The following is a 19,860-nucleotide window of genomic DNA, read 5'->3' on the forward strand; positions in this document are numbered from 1 at the left end:
TGTATGGATATACCAGATCTGTGGCGATTGGGTCAACATTTTTGTACTTCCATTTGTAGTCCAAGTTGCATTGACCAATCACAGCTGAGTAAGCATTGGCTGCATTTAGGTATTTCCATGTGGGCTGCAGAAGTGGCGCACAGTGCTATCTTGAGACCATTCCCTATCGTCTAATGATGATTTATCCTTCATTCTTTCCCTGCGGGATGGTATCGCTCTCTCACTTATTCTCTGTTGTGGTCAAATGACACATAAATCAGTCGCTAGATGTCAACAATGTTATGCGCAGTTTTTCTTAAATCTGTTTTTACACAAGTTACTGCAAACTTTTCACAATACAAGTGTTTTCTCTGAGAGCTTTTAACGTGAATTTGCACAGGAAAGGTTGGGTTGTTATAATCCATGAAGTTAACAGAATGGGAGGAGATTGAAATGACAAAAATCTGCCTGTTTTTCCATGTTAAACAGAAGAAATAATGAAAGGATATCTATCTTCAGACAATTAAAGGTCCGTCACTTAGTTTTGTTGGGATTTCACTGTTCCTGTTCGTGTTTTTATATTAACGCGTTAACCACAGCTGGTAGTTTTAACATGAAGTATGTTCTCCAGTGAATCAGTCAGCACACTCCAGGCACTTCAGTTAGGTTTGGACAAGCAGTAACAGGCCATTATTTTAGTCAGCTAGAGAAATTAAAAACAAACTAATCCAAATCTGTGGAGTGCCTGAACCTGTTTTTTATGCCATTTTTTATGCTAATAATATTCTTTTTAATATCATGTCCTTTCACAGCGCTCCTGCTGTTATAACACCTTATTAAGACATGTTTCAACGTTTGTTTTGCCTTTATTGGCTCTTGAAATTAACCAATAGATGAAATTAGCTTGAATGATGATTGATGTCTAAAGTATGCTAAATGTGGGTATTTTATTTCCTCTTTTGGAGAATAAAGAAAGTACAGTGTTGATAGGTGCACTCCAGAGTTTATGGACTCAAGTCAAAAAATTTCATGTAAACTCAAACATTTTTCAGAGAAAGTAATTTCCCCACGGGGATCAATAAAGTATACATTATTAAATTACAAAAATTTAAATTACAAACAATAAGATAAGAATGCAGATCATGTTATTGTGTTTCAAAATCATGAGTCTCTATTTATGTAATCTTGCAAACTTCAGAGAAACAGCTTGAATTTGACTTTGGAGGATTTCACACTGAGCCAGAGCGCTCTGCACTTACCTGTCTGCGCTAACGTGGCGATAGTCATCGGCTCAGCTCACTTAACTCTTCGTGTCACAGATTTGCTGAGCTCATATTCAGGTAAACAAAACAACCTGAGCTACTGACTACAAAATATAATTTACCAAACCACTTAGAAGGACATAACGCATGCATAATATGCACACCCTTCACTTTCCAGGCGGGCAGTCTGGACATTATTAATAAACAGAGTGACGCTGACAGACAGGTTGACGGTTGGTCTTTGCTTTTACTTCATGTTCTCCTGTCTTTCTTGCATAATACTCTCAGCTTGACAGGACTCATTTTAATGCTTTCGTTTTATCCCTCACCAGTAGCATGAATATGTTGATGTCACACACACACAAGCTCACATTCAGTCGAAATGAGCACAGGGTAATTGTACTTTTAAGTGGTGCTTTTCATCCACACTGTAGTTGAAGTTATTCCGAAATAATCAGGGTGCTAAATTAAAAAATGAAAGTGTCGCAGGAGCGTTATTGTAGCATTAAATATGAAGTTTATGCAACTTGAGCTTTTTTTACTGCTTTGAGCATTTAAAGTGGGTTCATCCAAACGTGATCACGGAGGTCAGAATCAAAAACATTTCTGCGTTTCTACATGTAGAATGAACGTTGTCACGAGACTTCCTTCTTTGTGTCGTCCAGTACCAGCTGCAGAGGAGTTCCCCGTGGCGGTCGGTGAGCTTCCAGTGGCAGACGTGGCTCGTGCTGATCACGGCGACCGTTTTGATGAGTCTGGTGCCCTACGCTGTTTACTGCATGATGACGGCCTTCACCAGCCCTCCTCCTCCCAGCACCTTTAAAGTGGCAGCAATTTTCTTCGGTATACTGACAGAGACCCTGCTCATCAAGTGAGTGTGTTCTGTTTTACTGTGCATTTATTAACTAACTCATATGTGTACTGTTTTTTTCCCACCATGGACTGCCCTTGGGCTGAACTCAGTCTAACACGGTCAGAATGATTAATGATTAAAATGGTGATAACATTCTTTCCGCACTCTTTCCACATTCTGTTCTGCTAAATACATAAAACAATATTATCAAGTAACATTTCATTTTTATGTGAGTTTAAAAACAAGAAGCAGCGAGTGCCTGTGTCATCCAAATAATCATCTCTGAAAACATGTTGTTGTCTGACCCACAGCACCCTCCCACCTCTCTTGTTTTCACTTAGTCTCCTTTTCCATCTCTATATTGCTAATTGGAATGATGCCTGCGGTACTGTAAACCATTAGTAAATGAACAGTCTGTTTTTATTAACATCTTACTTGTAAATAATGCATTAGATTTCTGGCATAAACAATATCTACTCTCTGATTAGAAAGCAGCATATGGCAGGTCCTGTAATCAGATTACAGATACAGGTTATGTAACCTGTAATTGCCTAAATTAGTGATAAATATATAATGGGTTACTTAGAATTATATTTCCTAATAATATTTTTGAAAATCAAGCTATGTTTTTAATGTGGCTTTGCCGACTTTGCTTAATTAAACTGGATGCTGGGATTCAGACAAGCTCCCCTGCTTAATAACTTTCTAAAATATGATGGTGGCAGTGGAAGTGACCCTCCAATCACCCTAAACAGCTTTCTGTGCCAGTAGCAAAATTAAAACTTTGTGTTCTACATGTGTCCTTCCTCTAGTATTTGTTTTAACTTGGAGGAAAAAAAAGGCAGGCTGTTTGTAATTAACTCAACAAGGCTTCTAACGGGTTTTTTTCCCTTCCTCTCCCTCCATTAACCGCCCTTGCAAGGAATGTGGCTACTCAACTGGTAATTAATAAATATAGTGGTGGTAATGTGCTTCTGCATCATTATGTTGTTGAAGCCCTTATCCACACTAGTAATGAGCTGTAATTTTATGACAGGAAGTTGGTTTGTTTACAGCATGTTTGGCAGCGTCAGATGGGCTGCGTTCTCAGCAGATCTCAGCTGCAGGTATTTGCTCGATAATTAAGTCAAAAGAGGTTCAAATATGTTTTAGTTCAAATGCTCACACTCTTACAGGAATCATTCGTGCTGACATGTGGTTTTCAGTGAGTAGCACATTGGAGCATCTCCTTTGTGCTGTTCATGTTTCCATGTGTCTACATAACAAGTTAAACAGATGATCTGTTTAGGTCCATAATGTCCATAAGTATTTGGACAATGATGCGTTGTCTTTTTTTGTAATTCACGCCCCTGTACAGAGCTACAGTGGATTATTAAAAATCAATCAAAAATAAGACTGAAGTTCAGACTTTCAACCTTAATTCAAGTGGTTTAACAATCATAGTCATTTTTACAAACAGCCGAACCATTTTCCAAGGTTTAAAAAAAATTAAACTGTTGATGGACAAGCAGTTTGATATCCAAGTGAGTCTGCTTGCCTTGTATTTTCATGACAAAGTATGCAGATAAACAATCTGTAGTTGATTTTAAGTGTTGAAATTGAGGCCTAAAGAAATATCAGTGCTAGTGAGGAAGGCACTATCATATCAACTATCATAGATTTAGTAAAAACGTCACGAGTGTCCAAATCAACAATCTGGGTCCTTCTTAAAAAGAGGACTGTGCTGACCGGCTCAGTAACACCAACAGGTGTGAAAAAACTCACTTCGATTAAAGTTGAACTACTTAAAGTTGAACTACTAGTTATATTTTTCTGCTTTGATTGAAAGCCTACAACCAAGAAAGTGCAAACAACTTGTTACACCCAGGAAAAAGAAGGTCAGATTAGACAAAAAACATCTAAAAGTGCCTGCACAGTTCTGGAAAACAGCCTTTGGATAGAAGCCAAGATGAAACTGGCACTAAAAGATGTACCAGAATGATGGGAAGAGAAAAACATGGAGAAGAAAAGGAACAGTTTGGGACCTGAAGCATACTACATCATCTGTAAAACATGATGTAATGTTATGGCATGGGCATGTATGGCTGCTAGTGGAACTGGGTCAGTAATGTTTTTATTGATGATGTCACTGCTAATAAAAGGAGCAGGATGAATTGTGAGGGGTACAGGGCAGCACTCTCTGCTCACGTTCACCCCAGTGCTGGAAAACTGGTGGGACGGCACTCATAGTGCAAATAGATAATAATCCAAAGCAAACCTCAAAAACAACCCAAGAGCTTCTCAAAGCAAAGAATTTAAAAATTCTTCAGTGGACAAGTCAGTCATAAGATCTCAACCCAGTGGATCAACTTTTCAGTCATTGAGTTTTCAGTTGAGCCTCTGGAAATGGGGCACTGTGTATAAAAAAGAAAGTTAATAAAATACTTTTTTAAAACCCTTTGAATGAATTAAAAGTGAAGGTTAAAATCCACCGTGGTGGTGTACAGAGGTAAAACTGCAAAAGTTGTTATTGTCTAAATAGTTAATGACCTAACTGTACATTATTACTGGTACAGTAAGAAGGTTAATGGGAGCCCTCATTAGGATTGGTGGTCTACACAGACCTTGTGTCTCATTGTGCTTGTGCTGCCTGGGATGTGCCAGTGTCCTGCTGCCCCTTGTCAGTGTGCATCTCAGTCACACTTCAGCCCCAAGGGTGGGAGCTCTAGTAAGGAACGACCCCAACTCACCCCCACCCACGACTCTGCCCGTTAGTCTGACAGACAGGGATAAGATGAAGATAAACAAGCAAACAGCTCAGAATGACCTTTTATTGTCTGCATCCTGTTGGATCCTTGTTGTGAACTCATTTGCTTAATTTGAGTTCACAACAAAAAACCAATGGGGGAAAATAAGTGCAGGACACAGGTTCATCTTCTATGGAGTTAAGTGCTAATTAGGGGGTGTATTTGACCATAAAACCTCGTCTTGCAAGAAAATCCACCAGTCAGTCCCTGGTAGATTATGACACCAATGAGAGACTCAAGGGACAGTGGACTTGCACATCTTGAGGGTCCTACTCAGTAGCTACAGGGTGAACAACAAAAGGCAGAAGCCATTTGTTGCCTGCTACCAAAAGTGACAGACCCCGGGCGATCCAGAGACAAAGGCAGCTGCAGACGGACTTGGCAGATGTTGAACGACAAAAAGTTTTACTGCCCATAGAATGAAAAACCCAACAATCATATAACCCCCTATGAGCAAGCACTTTGGCGACAGTGGGAAGGAAAAACTCCCTTTTAGCAGGAAGAAACCTCCAGCAGAACCAGGCTCAGGGAGGGGCGGGGCCATCTGCTGCGACCGGTTGGGGTGAGAGAAGGAAAACAGGATAATCACTGGGAAGCAAAATGGAACTGAGATTAAAATCTGATTAATTACCCAGATCTGTGTAGTTGTTGTGTGTCAGCTACAGCATCTTTTGTTATGTAAGATTTATTTAGACGAAACCACGCAGCAGGTCCAGCTCCACATGTAAGCTCAACTTGACAATAATAATTTTATTTCACAGTTGAGTTCAAGAATACATTTTTGTTCATCTCATAAAAACTCGAACAATCCTTCTTTCAGCGATGCTCTGGCCTCCTTCCGGCATTTTGACCCTCCAAAATAATCTTCTTGCCTCCTCCTCGTGCTGCAGGTCTGTTATTGGACACATTCACGAAGTCACATGATATTTGTCAGACTTGAACTGCCTTTCAGAGGGCTGTCACACAGTATGCGCTCTCTCCTTCCTTTACTGTCATGGTGAGAGTTTGCGGCGCTGCGACAGTGCCCTGACCATGCAGCTCTGCGCTGTGAATTTTTATATGCCATTGCCTGGAGGTTAGAAACTCTCATTATGCCGTGTTAGATTTATTAAAATAGATTATGGAAATGTTAATTAAGTCATTAATTACATTATTTAAGCAGCATTGACAGATAAGGGAGTGTGTATGTGTGTGTGTGAGGGGGGGTGACGAGCTCCCTGGGTGGTTTAAAAGGATGTGATTGGTGACAAGGGACACTGTGGAGATGGCGTCTAACCGCTAGCACTGACATGATACAAAGTGGCCTACACTGCTCTCTCACCTCACGCTACTGTCTACAGCAGTTTGCAGAGCTGCCTGAGGACGAATAGCTCATCGCCCTTTTACAGATTTAGAAGTGCACACAAGGCTACAAATGTGCTGCTTTTAAGTGGCCACTGCACGTAAGTTGAGCAGATTTGGAGACGAGTGCTCTGAGCGTACATTCTGCTTTACATTCTCGTTTTTTGTGAACGTTTGGACGAAGCATTCGCGCTGACATTTGAGCAAAAGGCCTCAAACCAAATTTGCAAGCCGTTCCAAAGGAAAACACAACAGCACAATTGTAAGATGAATTACCCACGAGTTGATACCATGGACTCTCTTATCTGTTGACAGTTTAGTTACCACAAAGCACAAGAAATGTGTTTTCCAATTCTCTGAGAATTGAGCTTTTCTTTGTCCCATCAAACCTATATTAAGGGAGGGAAAATTGCTCTGATCACTCTTGATAAGAACAAATGATAGATGTTGTAAACAAGCCGAAGGCTTCAATTCTGATCTGAGGCCTTGATTTGCCTCAGCAGCCAATTACTGTGGTGGACCGAGGTTATGCATTCAGTGTACTGGGAAAAGGATTTTTTTTGTCCACCTATTATTATTTTGTAAAATGCTAAATTAAAACTGTTTTTTTTTTTTAATGGTGAAAAAATCCAGGTGGAAATAAGCAGTCGTTGAAGGCAGCGCTGAAAGGTGAATGTCTTCATATTAAGTGGCTGCTGATTGTAGGAAATGATACAGTGTGTTGCTGCCTGGCCACATCAGAGTCAAGCTATCATGATTAGCTTCTACATCAGTCACATGAACCCAATGATCAGTAACTGATTACTGGGATAGTTGGTATGCACTGTGCCTACAAGAACACACTCATGGAAGGTCTCCCAAGACTGAAACGTGCTTTTTTTCCAGTGTCACAGTAGAATTTTACATTTTCAGCATTTTTTTCTTTCCTTCTGTATGTTGTATGTATGAATGTATGTATTTGTTGTCCTGCCACATCCACTCCAAGACAGACATGGGACACTTTGTTTTTCACTTGTCAAACATTCTCTGAGTCACTGATCCCTTGTATGCTTAATGTGTAGGTGGGAGGTAAGGTGGAAAGAGCTAGTCTGGCTCCCATCACCAACTCCTCAAAGGTTTACCCATTAACATTTTATATTCAGATTAATTAAAAATTAAAGAAAAGACCACTGATGGCTTCTTTGGCATTTATTCTCCATTGAGTTTCTGGAATTCAATTCGAGTTATAAATGCCACTCTACCAACGCATATTTCTTAATTTGGTGTTTTGATGGTGAACACGGTCCAATGCACTGGCCCGTTATCTCTGGGTTGAGAGTTGGTTAATCTAAAAGCTTTATCATTTTTTTATACTCATCAAGCCACTCGGTGACCCATTGTGTCCACAGACATTATAGAAGATGAACATAGCCACTGAGATATTAGTGAAGACCCCTTATGAGTGTATTTTTCATTAGTATCTTGGTGGGTTGGATTTAATTGTTGTTCAAAGGAATTCTTCAACAATCTGCAGTGCAGGAGTATTGACTAAAGAGTTGTCATTTAGTTATTACTTAGTTAGCATGCCATAAATAATCCTCCTTTTTAGCTTTAATAATGAGGATAATTTATATTTACTGAAGTCAGAGAACGGGGGCGCCGAGGGCTGAAATCCCAGAGACTTTTATGCAACTGGAAGTCTTTTTTAGTGAAGGACCCCACTGGTCATTAAAAAGAATGAAAGTTTAAGCACTTCCTCACTGGATTCACCTTTAAGACCCGCGAGCTCTGTCCATCTTTTATATCCTAGTTTTGTGCTGTGGGCGGAGGAGATTGTCAACCTGGAAGCGATCTCTCCCTTCAGGAAAGAGAGTAGTATTTATTGTGCTGACCTTTATTTTAACAAAATTCAACTTGTATCTCATTTTGTTCATAAGTGGACTCAAACCATGTAAGCAAAATCCGCCCGCAGGACAACACAGGCACCAGATGCTCGCACAACAATACAACAATGCTCTCGTAACAATTGTTTGTGCATAGCAACTAAAAGGTGAGCACAGTGGTTGGTGAGATCTTTTCAAATACATTTTGAGCTACTGTGCGCAAAGAAGAACATAGTTTGTTTTTTAAAAAAAACATCCTCACAGTTCAGTTGGTCTCAGTTCAGCAGCAACAGTTTTTTGTAATACAAGGGCAAAAAGGTTTTGGCTGTATATTAGGTCACATGTGCTGTTTGCATGCAAGAGTCCAACAAACAAAGTGCTTCCAAGTTTTTATCCCTGTTTAATAAAGAGGGTGAATGTTAAGGAGTTAATGGCCCTGATGTACTCTAAAACACACAGACCTGGTTCTGTTAATACTTATTTCCATCTTCATGTGCCTGTTTACAAGAAGTTCACAACAGTAAATATTGAGCAGCATCTGGACACTCCTTGTGGACTTTCACAGAAACGGCATTTAATCATTTACACTCTTGCAGCTTTGTTGACCTCTCTGTGGAGTCCTGTTCTTTGGAATCTTAACTGCCCACACTGACCTCTTTCATACCTTTTCTCTGCAGTGCAGGAGTATTAAACATCCTGGCTTAGACGATCCGAGCAGTTTCTTCCAACATGTTTTTGACCAAGCAAAGAAGTCTTGTATAGATGTTTTTGCAGGAGATGGTGCTGGATAGAAAAATGTGTAATTTCACTCCAGTGTAGCAGGTTCTGATTTACACAAATTAGCCAAATGATTACAAGAACTCGCAGAGGAAGTGAGTAATGATGATTGGCTCATGGCATGTTCAAAGGGTACATGAACAGTTGGTTTGTGTAATCAGTATGTTGGATTTGGGAGACACGACCAGGTGTTAATCCCTGTAATCCAGACATAACGACTGATGACTAAGATTGATTGTTTCCAAAGTGGGAAAATTTGTGGGTCAACCGCAGGGTGAGGAGGGACAAACAGCCACAAGCTGTTGAGAAATATAATGAAAAAAGTATGATCTATGGCCCCTCAAGCTCTTAAGGAATCTGCTGCTAACAATGAGTCGTGTAGGGATCGTGCCTCAGCTTGGTTTCAGATGCTTAGCAGCAAGCAGAGGACCACAGCATATTTGGGTTAGTGGTCGTAAGATTTTGGCTCATCAGTGTTTACAGATGCATCAAAAGAATTTTAATGTCAGCATGAGACGGTGAAGCTCGTGAATATTTTAAGACCGGCCTGTATGGGAGGCCCTCTGAATTCAGCTGCGGGCTTCCACGCTCTCTAACGACTAAGTTAATGGGAGGAGAGGGACTTAGTAATGAGATTAGGATTATGTTATTACACTAACAAAGTTATTTGAGATTTGCCAAAGTGCGAATGTAGCTAATTGGACTTTTTTGGCAAAATTATGTGGGATGAAGCAGTCAAACCTTGAGTCTTTTCCTAATCTTTGTGCTTTGGCTGGATTTTCTCAGGTGTCTGTGGAGTTACTTCAGCTCTCGGTACCGGCAGGCAGCACAGAACTCCTTCGTAGTCCAGCCCAGAGGCTCGACGGAAGACAGAAGCAACCCCGGCCTCTGGGATCGGCCTCAGGCCGCCTCGGCAGGTCGCGCTTCATCAGCGGCCTCACCCACTCACATGGAGGAGAGGAAAGTGGATGTGTTGAAGAGTGGATGCCTCAGCCTTTTCTGAACCAACAACAGAAGGAGTTTACAGATTACAGGGTGATAGTAAATCCTTGGGGAATTAGATGTGTCTGAGAGCCATTGAAGCTATCACATCAGTATATCAGTGTGGCATTTATAAGAACTTACACTTTAAAACCTATTTTTGAGGTGTCAAATATTCTTGTTTTCCTTACACTCTCACTCGTTTCAGTGGATATATTCACACATGTTGCAAATTGATAACAAGGAAGGGAATGCACGCAGGCAGCATGAGTGTATTCAGGCTCAGAGAGGGGAAAAAAAGCCTGAAATTACTCCCTTTCCTTAATGATGCCCACACAGAGACAATGGGGCGCCGCTCTGATTAGTGTCACCTGTCCTTGTGCATCTCATCAGCTCCATTATGGCTCCATCTCCCATGCTTCTTCTGCTAATTGAATAGCCTGTGAAGTGGTGACGAGGACGGGGGCGAGAGCAACGTCTGTCCCGCTGCTGCTTCAGAAATGAGACTAAAGCTTCCCAGAGAGACACTAGTTCTTAAAACATAAACCATTATTATACAGACAGAAAACGTGCTAACAAGTCGCTCTCATGTTATATTACCATCACACTGTCTGCACATTATTTTCACCTATAACTGCTTGGAATTAACATTTTGGGCCATTTGCAGCAAAAGAGATGGATGAGAGGAATGATAATCAAACACACATCTGTTTATTAAATATAAAATTATTGCTGGTTAGATTAGCTTAGCACAAAGTCTGGGAACATAGAGCCTGGCTTTGATGAAATCTGCATACCAGGTGAGCTCTGAAGCTCACCACCAACCCCCGGTATGTTGTGTCTTTGGTCTCTTCCAAAACTGACGTTGTGGGCAGTTGAAAATGGTGTAAGACAGACATTAATCTATCAAGTGCATCTTTTTAGCCTACAGCTCCTGATGACTGTTACCAATCAGCTTTGCAGCTGCTAAATGAATCATGTAAAATATTAAATAGTACCGATTCCCATCTGCCATGGTTGCAGCCAGCGGTTCCTGGTGAATAAACTGCTTTTCTGGAGGAGAGACCTAACATGTTGATTGCACAATTACCTTGCTTGGTGTAAGTTTGCATTACTTTCAAATAAAGTTTCCCATAGCAGCTTCCCACAAAACCTTTGAATAGTTCACTTTGAATAGTTTACATCAGAACAACCCACTCAGACATCAGCAGTTGCTCCTTCTTTATTCAAAGCAGCTGTCAGTCACAGCGATCTGTAATGAGGACAAATAATCTTATTATAGCATCAAATAACTTATAATCAGCAAACTGATACCAAAAAATATCAACATCAGTGTTATGGCAAGTTCCTGCAATAGGAAACTATTTTGTTTTGGGGGGGGGTTAATTAAAGGTTATATAAAGGTTATATAAAGGTTATTGCTGGAAGTAAATATACTGCAATTTTGGGAGATTGTCCGGGATTCATTTACATGTTTTTAACGGGGGGAGAAACTGAAGTTCCCAGGAGGGTATTAGACCTGCACTCAGAAGGACTCTTAACCTCCAAGCTGTCACCTGAGTGATGACACGTTGATGACATCATCCAGGTTTTGAGTGGAGCTCTCCTTCAGTATTCGCTCAAATGTGCTGTAAATTGGTGTTCCTGTATAAATGTGTTTCATAGGAAACTGTCCTGTATATTAAACAGTCAAATAAGTGAGTGTTGTCCTTTGTTAAATCACTGTGGGGGGGGATAAAGTAAATGAGAGTTATTATAAACTGAGGCGGGCCTCTATCTGATGTTTGTATTCAGTTGTTTTCAGGTCAGTCTATATTTAGTCAAAAGCAAACGCATGAGATATTATTCAGATGTGAAGACAAAACCTTGAAGTATAAAAAGCGCTCTTTTATTTTGATTGGATAAACATTGCCAGCTGTGATGCAGGGCTGCAGTGTTGGTGCCTCTCCTGCCAGGCAGGAGCTTTGCTGTTATCTGCATGTGCCCGAGGCTCAGCTAATGTAAAAAGATCCTCCTCGCTCTGCTCTGCTAGCAGTGAGCTCTGCAGGCTTATCCTGCTCAGTCCCTTTCCGTTTCACCTCCCAGTCACAGCCAAGTGACTCTCAGCTGTGCAGCGCCTCAGCTCGGGCCTTCCTACAGACAGAATAGAAGAAGTACAGCAGTATCTCACGCTCTCGAATCTGTTAAATGCCACAACAACAGTGTCCCCACGCCTGTACGGGTTCTGGGACTTAATTTGAGCGCGTGGGACCAGATGGACACCTTCATGAGTGTACGAGTGTGGATTATTCTGTAGGCTACATCTGGGGCTCCACATGGCACAGCAGACTGCAGTAAGAGAGGCAGGTGGGCACATGGGGAGGGCACACCTCCAGTGGGCTCTCTTACATCTATACACACCGACAAGACATCTCCGCAAATGGCAGACTGAAAGGTTATGAGACCATCCTGCAAGACAAATGCCTTTCCGAATCCTGGCCGGTGTCCTCTTCTGTCCTTAACTTCCTGTGTGTCATCAACATTCTGCTGCTTCCAGGTGACTTCAGGTTGTGTGTTTTTTTTTTCTTAGTTTGTTTCTGTTTGACGCTTTTGTCCAAAACATATTTCACCACATCCACACAGTGGGAATAATTTGGGTTAAAGTGTCTTGCTCAAGGACACTTTGTCATATGGACAAAAAGAGAGAGGGAATGGACTGCCACTCGTATGATTAATGGTCTGCCTACTCTACCACCTGAGCTACAGCTGCCCATAGTACTGTAGGAGCATACCACCACCATCAGCACATTATCACATTGTTCAGTATTTATCAGTGGTGGAAATAGTAAGATCATGTGATAACAGCAAGGGAGCAATATGCTGTGTAGCATTAGGAAAATCCACTGCTGAAATAACAACTCAGTAATTTGGTAGATTAATAAAAATTTAAATCTAATTAATGATTATTGTGTTATTGAGCTGTTGGTGAGTTCATATTCTTAATCACCCTGAGAAAAGTTTAAAAAAAAAGATGAGGTGGTAGACGTCGATCTTTTAAAAATAGGTCATTCTAGCCTGTTGCTAGGTGGTTGCCAGGCAACCTAATTGGCGTTATAATGTATCATGAGTAACTGGAGCTTCGTGGATACAAATTATTACAAGTTATTGTGGTGAAATAAGCATGACACAATGCATAAAGGCTAAAATGGTTGGTAAGTAACTTAATGACTTAATATATTTCGTGTAGAGCACACACACACACACACACAGCAAGAGATTTTATGGAATATAGTAAATTGCACAATTCCAAATTTTAGTCAACAAATTTAACTATTATTTATTGCATAAATCTGCTGAATTACCATAGTAGCAAAGGGATAATGCAACTTTATAAAGTTGATATTGTAAAGCATGCTGCAGCTAATGTGTCCAATATTCATTTTACACTGAGCTCAGTTTTGGTCTCCACCATTGCATGAAAATGTGTCTAGGTCTAGTTTGTGGGTGCTCAACTATGTGCACTTGCTATTTTCTTTGTGTCATTTGCTGCTGTGTAATTGGATTTATCTGAGCTTGTAAACCAAATGACACTAAATTGCTCCACAACACCAAGAGGAATAGCAGTGCAGTGTATTTGTGGGTTCATGATTACAAGGGATGTTGGTGCTGCTGCTTTTCAGTATTGCAAATCAAACATCTTTAGGGTTTAGACTGACTAATCTGAAGAAGTTGTATTGCAGTATTTTGGAGGGGTTTTTTACATGATTTTTTACATGTGATACATTTTTTAAAATATATTGTTATAGTTACTCTGTGTGACATATGTTGCATACTCTATATATTGCATTTTCACTGACTGCAGTAGAGAGGAAAGAAAGTGACTCGATTACCTGCCATTTCATTTCTTGTGACTCCTTTGTGCATAGGTAGGCAATCTAATTACAGCGTGGGAAGGACAGACTCTTCACTCCAATAAATTTGTACTAATATAAGGAGCCTTTGATACTGGCATTTGATTTGTTAACACGTGCATCACCTCTATAATCACCTTATGACACTGATACAATATGTGTTGCAGTTAAAAAGCGCTACCTACAAATGTCTAATTAGACCATAATATATCCAAGATGTGTATATTGTCACGTATCGGGGAACCCGAATCGTTCCATTTCCTAATAAAAATTTTCCACGGAGCACATTTGCAAAACTCAACCCAAACTTATTAATGCCCCTCACTCATTAGATTGAACTCAAGCCCAGGGCTTTGTGAAATCAGAGCTCATTAGAAGAGTCCACCTCATTATGAGTGGCCAGATCCATCAGGAGAGATAAAGCTCCCGCTCTTCGCTGACTGAGATCCAGTCAAACACACCCGCAGCGCTTCAGACCACATGTGAACAAGATATTTGCTTTGAAGCGCCAACACACGGATTCGAATGAGCGTGTCAGAGCGCCAAATGTCCTAGGTTGCAAGTGACAGGGGATCCGCTTTAGAGCTGGCTACCTGTTGAGGAGGATTAAACAAAATACAGATGGTGTTTACATATTAAGCAAACAAAGGCAGGCTCTGCTCTGATGATGACAGGAGAGTGCTTTCATCATTTTAAAGTAGAACATTTTGATTTGTTGTTGTGACGCACTGCTTCTATACCTTTCCACGAGCCTCCAGAGTTTCACATTTGAGCAAGTGGCTGCAGATAGAAAGTCCTGAATGATGTTTCTGTGGCCCTGAGATCACCTCTGAAGGACGAAGGCTGCTGAGTGTCCGTCCGTGTACTCCAGCCATCAACACAACAGGAGCCCAGCGCGGTCTGATCCACCGCGGGTCGACTTGAATAAATTAAATGAATTACCAGCTGCCTTGTGCAAGTTCGCAGGATGAAGGGTGGCATGAGCACGCCATTACAACAATGATAAGGATATCTGCACGGCCTCGTGTTAAAGGAATTACGCATAGCATCCAGAGCCTCTAAGGGAGTGTGACAGTTTTGCGCACACTGGCAAGTTAGTATGACATGAAAATGTGTGTGGCTGCAGAACAGCACGGCTGCCACGTGGCCTGAGTCAGGGGCACGGAGCGCTCGCTGAGAAGTCAAAAAAAATGGAATCTTATTGTGATGCAAATGGACACCGTATTGTGCTTAAACAATGCATTAATCTGTCCCCTATTTGTGAAGATAACATCAGAAGACTCACAGTAACACAAAATGATGTCCTGCGAGGTTATTTAAAGCGATATGACATCACATCCTGACACTGCGAGAAGTGCTTACTGCCCGTCCAGCTGGTTTTGTCTCCAGCTTTGATAAAAACTGATGAAGGATAGAACCCTGCTTTTGAGTCCCGGCCGCTATATTGGAGAGTCGATTTACATAATATTATGTATATTGTATTCCGCTGCGTCCTAATGTTTGAAAGTAAACTGAATTTAAGTGTTCAGCGGCTGGAAGAAGTGTTAAACGCAGGACACGTGGCGAGGTGTCCGATAGCTTTGTCTTCTACCTGTAATCTGATGCCGCGTGGAGAGGAGGGATCGGCCTCACTTCCCCTCAGAGTGATTTATGATTGAGGACATGTTAATAAAAATATCAAAACAATCTGAGCTCTGCTGGGGAAGATACCGGTCTGCTACGTACATCATGCTCGACAGGTCCATGCAGGGAATCGCCTGCTTGGTGATATTATGCTCATATGGATGCCCCGTTGCCCTGCTCTTGAATAGAATATGCAGCTGTTGTTGGGGGTCGGTGGGGGAAGTACTACTCACACAAGGTGACATTTGCATGAATGTATGCTCCTTGAGTGCAACTCTCTGCTCAATAGGTGAAGCTCCTCTTTAAAATCTTATGTCAACACTTGTATGTACCTATCAATCCATCAGGACGAGTTAAAAGTCATTAAATTTTGAGCTACATGGGTCGCCTGCCCTTTTCAAGAGCACAGTGTGCTGTCATTTGACAGCCGGCGGTACAGGAGTGAAGAACACGCCGCTTTTACTGAGTAAACACCCATTTAAAATCTGCTTTTCCTAAAGGATTCATGTGTGAAATCACTGGAGAGACACGGCCCAAATTGTTCATTAAATGCCCTCAGTGGCTGAATGAAACCATGTAACTGCCACACCACCACCACAATCCCCTTTGATGGATTTATATCGAGTATGGGCGTGGACGCGCTGTAATTTAGTATGTGTTAGGAGCTGCTGCCGAGATGTAGCCCTAACACTCACTCAAATCCACTTCCAATATCCCTGTTCCTGAAATCTCAATGATTTTCTGTCTCTGCCCGAACACAGAATCATCACAAAGCACACCGTCAAACAGAAAATATTCTGAAACATGAAATCTTCTCCACACACACATTGGTGTTGTTGTCAGAAAGCACACGGTGCATTGATGCTGCTACGCTGTGGAAAAACTTTAGTGAAGGGGGTGAAAGAAAATGCTGTAATAAGCATCGTGGATGTTGTCAGGTGCTTTAATACAGCAGATTGTTTCTTTCACTAGCCTCGCCGGGTCACTGGCTCCCATACGCGCACTGCTGGGTGTAGCAGCCATTCATAATTGTCTTATGTAGTACATAATGGTCTATCCAGTGGAAGGTAGTGTTGTTTCGAGTTTTTCTTTCTCATTGGAAGTAATTAAGTGGATATTGTCAGATGTCAGAAGCAGATCGCCAGACAGGAGAGTAGCAAAGGCCGGGCTTCAAGCAGAGGAACTCAACAGACTTTGAGTGGGAGATCAGCCCTTCTTACACTGCTACAGTACAGTACACACGGGTTTGTGAACTTGGATGAGTAGATGGATGGGCAGAAGCGTTAAAGTTATTTTAAACAGGGTTTGTCTGTTAGATGAAAATAGGGACGAGATTACAGTAAAGGATCTGGAATCTGGGGCGTGACTTTGGCTGTTGTTAAATTCACAAAATCAAGTTATAACATATATGAACTTTTATGCAATTCATTAACTCAAGCACAATCCACACAGCCTAGTTGTAAAAGACACCGTTGAACTTTTACTGGCATTGCAAAATCTGTCAGTTTTAGTTTTACTTTCTTGAAAATCAGCAATGTAAATAATTTTGAGGTAAAGGTCAAGTCAAAGCCAAGCTACAAGAGACACTGCTTGGAATTGCAGAAGTAAGCTTCTCTAAAGCTTACTTCCTCTAAAGGGGCCCACTGTGCTAGCATGTAATAAACTCTACCCACGGGCTTCTACTCAGAAAGGGTGAAAAATTCTCTCAAATCAGTTTTTTATGCGGAAATTTTTATGATGTCACGAGTGGTCAGTCATTTTGAATTCCTTAGTAAGAAGATATCAGGCTTTAATGATGTGCATATTTACAACATGACTGACTCCACTGACGCGCCTCGCCTGGGAGAACAAATAGTTTGGACAGAGTCATTCACAGCTCACAGTTTGTTGTTTGTTATCCTGTTTTAAGAAAGTTCCAGGTCATCATAGTCATGTGTTGTGCTTTTATTAATTGAAGTAACAGACCCTCAGGTGTTTCCACCTGCAGGGCTGGCAGGTTGCTGTTGTTGTCCTCAATATCATTAAGCTGCCTCTCCAGTGAGCCTCTGATTCCACCATCTTGGATTGCATGTGGTGATGGTATTTCTTGTTTTGCCCTCCAGCAGTTTGCGCTGGAGGGACAGGTAGAGAACCAGCTCATGTGAACTGATTCAACCTCCCAGAGGTCGCAGAGAACACATCTGCCCAGGAAGTAATAAGCCCAACGCCGTCGCCGCTCACTGAAGTGGCATTGAGGGCACCTGACCCACCCGACACTGGAGAAAAAATGAGAGAAGTCGTGTCGGGGTTAGCTGATTAGCAGAATTCAAAATAAAACACTTGAGTGTAAAACCTCAGCACGTCTCCTTTTATCTACCAGGAAACCAGGAGTTCAGTTAGCCGCCTTTTACTGATGTCGGAGCCAGTCGTAGTTTTGAATCAGTCTCCAAACAGTGCAGGACAACATTCCTTCAAGACAAATTTTACCCAGCATGAGCTGTTGCACCCTGACACTGGCAAAGTTGTATAAATGTCAAGAGAGATGTGCCCCCCTTTTGTTCGCCGCAGAATTTGCCAGCAGCTCATTTCCTCCAGGAACGCATTAACAAAGCAGTTAATTCTATCATTAATTAAAAGGAATCACAATTCAGTGAACACTTCAAATTAATCTATTGAGATTTGCTCTCACACAAAGCTCACATTCTATTTTCTTTGTCTCATCAAAGAAACTGCAGCTCGAGAGACATGTTTTTTTTTTTTTCCTTTCACTTGCGTCAGTCTGGTTGTGTGTAGCTGTGTTAGCAAAGCATGTCAGCGACGCTGCCAGGTTTAAGGGTTTGATTCCAAAGGATGCATCCATGCAGTAAATGAACACACTCGTGGCATTAGCAAGGCGCTAACACAGGAGCAGTTTGGCTGAAAAAAAAAAAAAAAAAAAATATATATATATATATATATATATATATATATATATATATATGTAATATACACGCACCCCCTCCCACAACCCCCCAAGTCATCTCAGAGATGTATTATGATGGCACCTAAACTTGCCAAACAGAGCGGCCTCTGGAGCAGACAGTTCAGGTGAAAGTGATCTGAAAGGCGACGTCTCCTTTGTCTAGAACAATGCAGCTAAATAATTCTTTAACACCAGCAGAATGTTTGATCTGGCCATCGGCCACGCAGAGCTGTTTATCTCCTCAGTCACTGGGTTATAAATACTCGTGTGCTTGGCGTCTCCGCAGTATGGAGCTACTTGGAGGGTGATAAGGTGCTAATTAGCAACTGTTAGCACAAGTAAGAAAAAAAAAAAAACGACATCCACGGAGCGAAGCACATCTTGCTGTTGCCACTGAATGTTCTGCCGCTGATCCTTTCTCCTCTTTCACCGAGACTTGAGAGATGTCTCTTATTAACACAGCGCCGCACGAGAAACTTGCCTTTTTTTCCCCCTCTTCCAGGCAAGCCAGGTCTGACAAATTAAGGCTGTGGAGTCATTAGATTAAGATAAGAACTTATCTTTTACTCTGAGACAGACTTTTATCTATTGTATTTTTCTTCCCTCCCATCTCTTTGGCCAGGGCCCTCCCCCCCCCTCCTCAACCGCCTGCCCCACCACCACCTCTTCCTCCATTCACTGTGAGATTGTTAAAGTAATTGGGATGTTATGTGACCAGAAAGGCCAGATAAGTTTTTAACCCTGTCATGGATTAACCTTTCGTGTCTGAGGTAGGTCACGAGAGGTGCAGCCCGAGACATGTTAAGACTCATTTAAAGGATTCTTGATGTATTATTGCGCGGACACGGCTTGTTTTTTCTGCAGGTACATGTGCCAGGAGGTCTCGAGATGACTTCTGTATGCTGTCAGGGGGTTATTAAAGCATAAAGTGTATTCTTTTGGGGGTCGCTGGGCGAGACTGGTCTTCATCTCAGAGTACATCATTTCCAAACGTTCAACCAGGTTTCATCACATGCTCCCTGAAAGCTATTTTAAATGACCTTTTAAAGTTAATCACAGTCATGCTCTGTTGAACTAGTTTAAAGAGAATCGGCATCAAAAAAAGAGAGAGAGAGAAAGGAGGGGAAAAAAACTCCTTCATAATGTAATCCGCGGCAGGATAATTAGGAAAGTAGCTCTCCGAACATCAAATAAACAATCAGCATCAGATGCTTCATCTTTGTCTAAAAGCTGCGTATGGATTCAGCTGAATCTGATGCTTGTGTATACTTTTCTGCGTTATTAATATCTAAGGGAAGAGTCACAGCCTGGAGCAGCGTGATTAGAGCATCTAGATTTATTATTCTTCAAAGCAGAACACATGAAAACCACCTGAAATAAATGAGTTGGAGCCTTATGGCGGCAGCCAGCGCACTTCTGTGATGCCGGTGTTTAGAATCCTTTGTTTTAAAGGTCATTGCACCACCTCGTTGATATCCAGACATCTCTTTGTAGCGCTAATTGTGTCTACATTCTTGACCACTTTGTCAGACAACTCCGCACTAGAGCTGAGAATTCAGAGGAGT

General features: G+C 41.5%; 1 protein-coding gene across 3 annotated transcripts in view; it reads left to right on the forward strand.

Annotated features, from left to right (window-relative positions):
• LOC146361707 (uncharacterized) overlaps positions 1-11,539 on the forward strand; it is a 133,523-nt gene extending 121,984 nt beyond the window's left edge. For all 3 annotated transcript variants that reach the window (XM_084922600.1, XM_084922601.1, XM_084922602.1), the window contains exons 4-5: positions 1,907-2,112; positions 9,647-11,539. In XM_084922600.1, coding sequence (XP_084778726.1) covers positions 1,907-2,112; positions 9,647-9,863 — 423 coding nt within the window. In that variant the 3' untranslated portion in view covers positions 9,864-11,539. The remainder of the gene's footprint in view (positions 1-1,906; positions 2,113-9,646) is intronic.
• Positions 11,540-19,860: the final 8,321 nt, after the last annotated feature.

The sequence above is a fragment of the Perissodus microlepis genome, chromosome 23, assembly GCF_051167445.1.
Source record: "Perissodus microlepis isolate ML-2025 ecotype Zambia chromosome 23, ASM5116744v1, whole genome shotgun sequence".
In the NCBI taxonomy this organism is placed as follows: Eukaryota; Metazoa; Chordata; class Actinopteri; order Cichliformes; family Cichlidae; genus Perissodus; species Perissodus microlepis.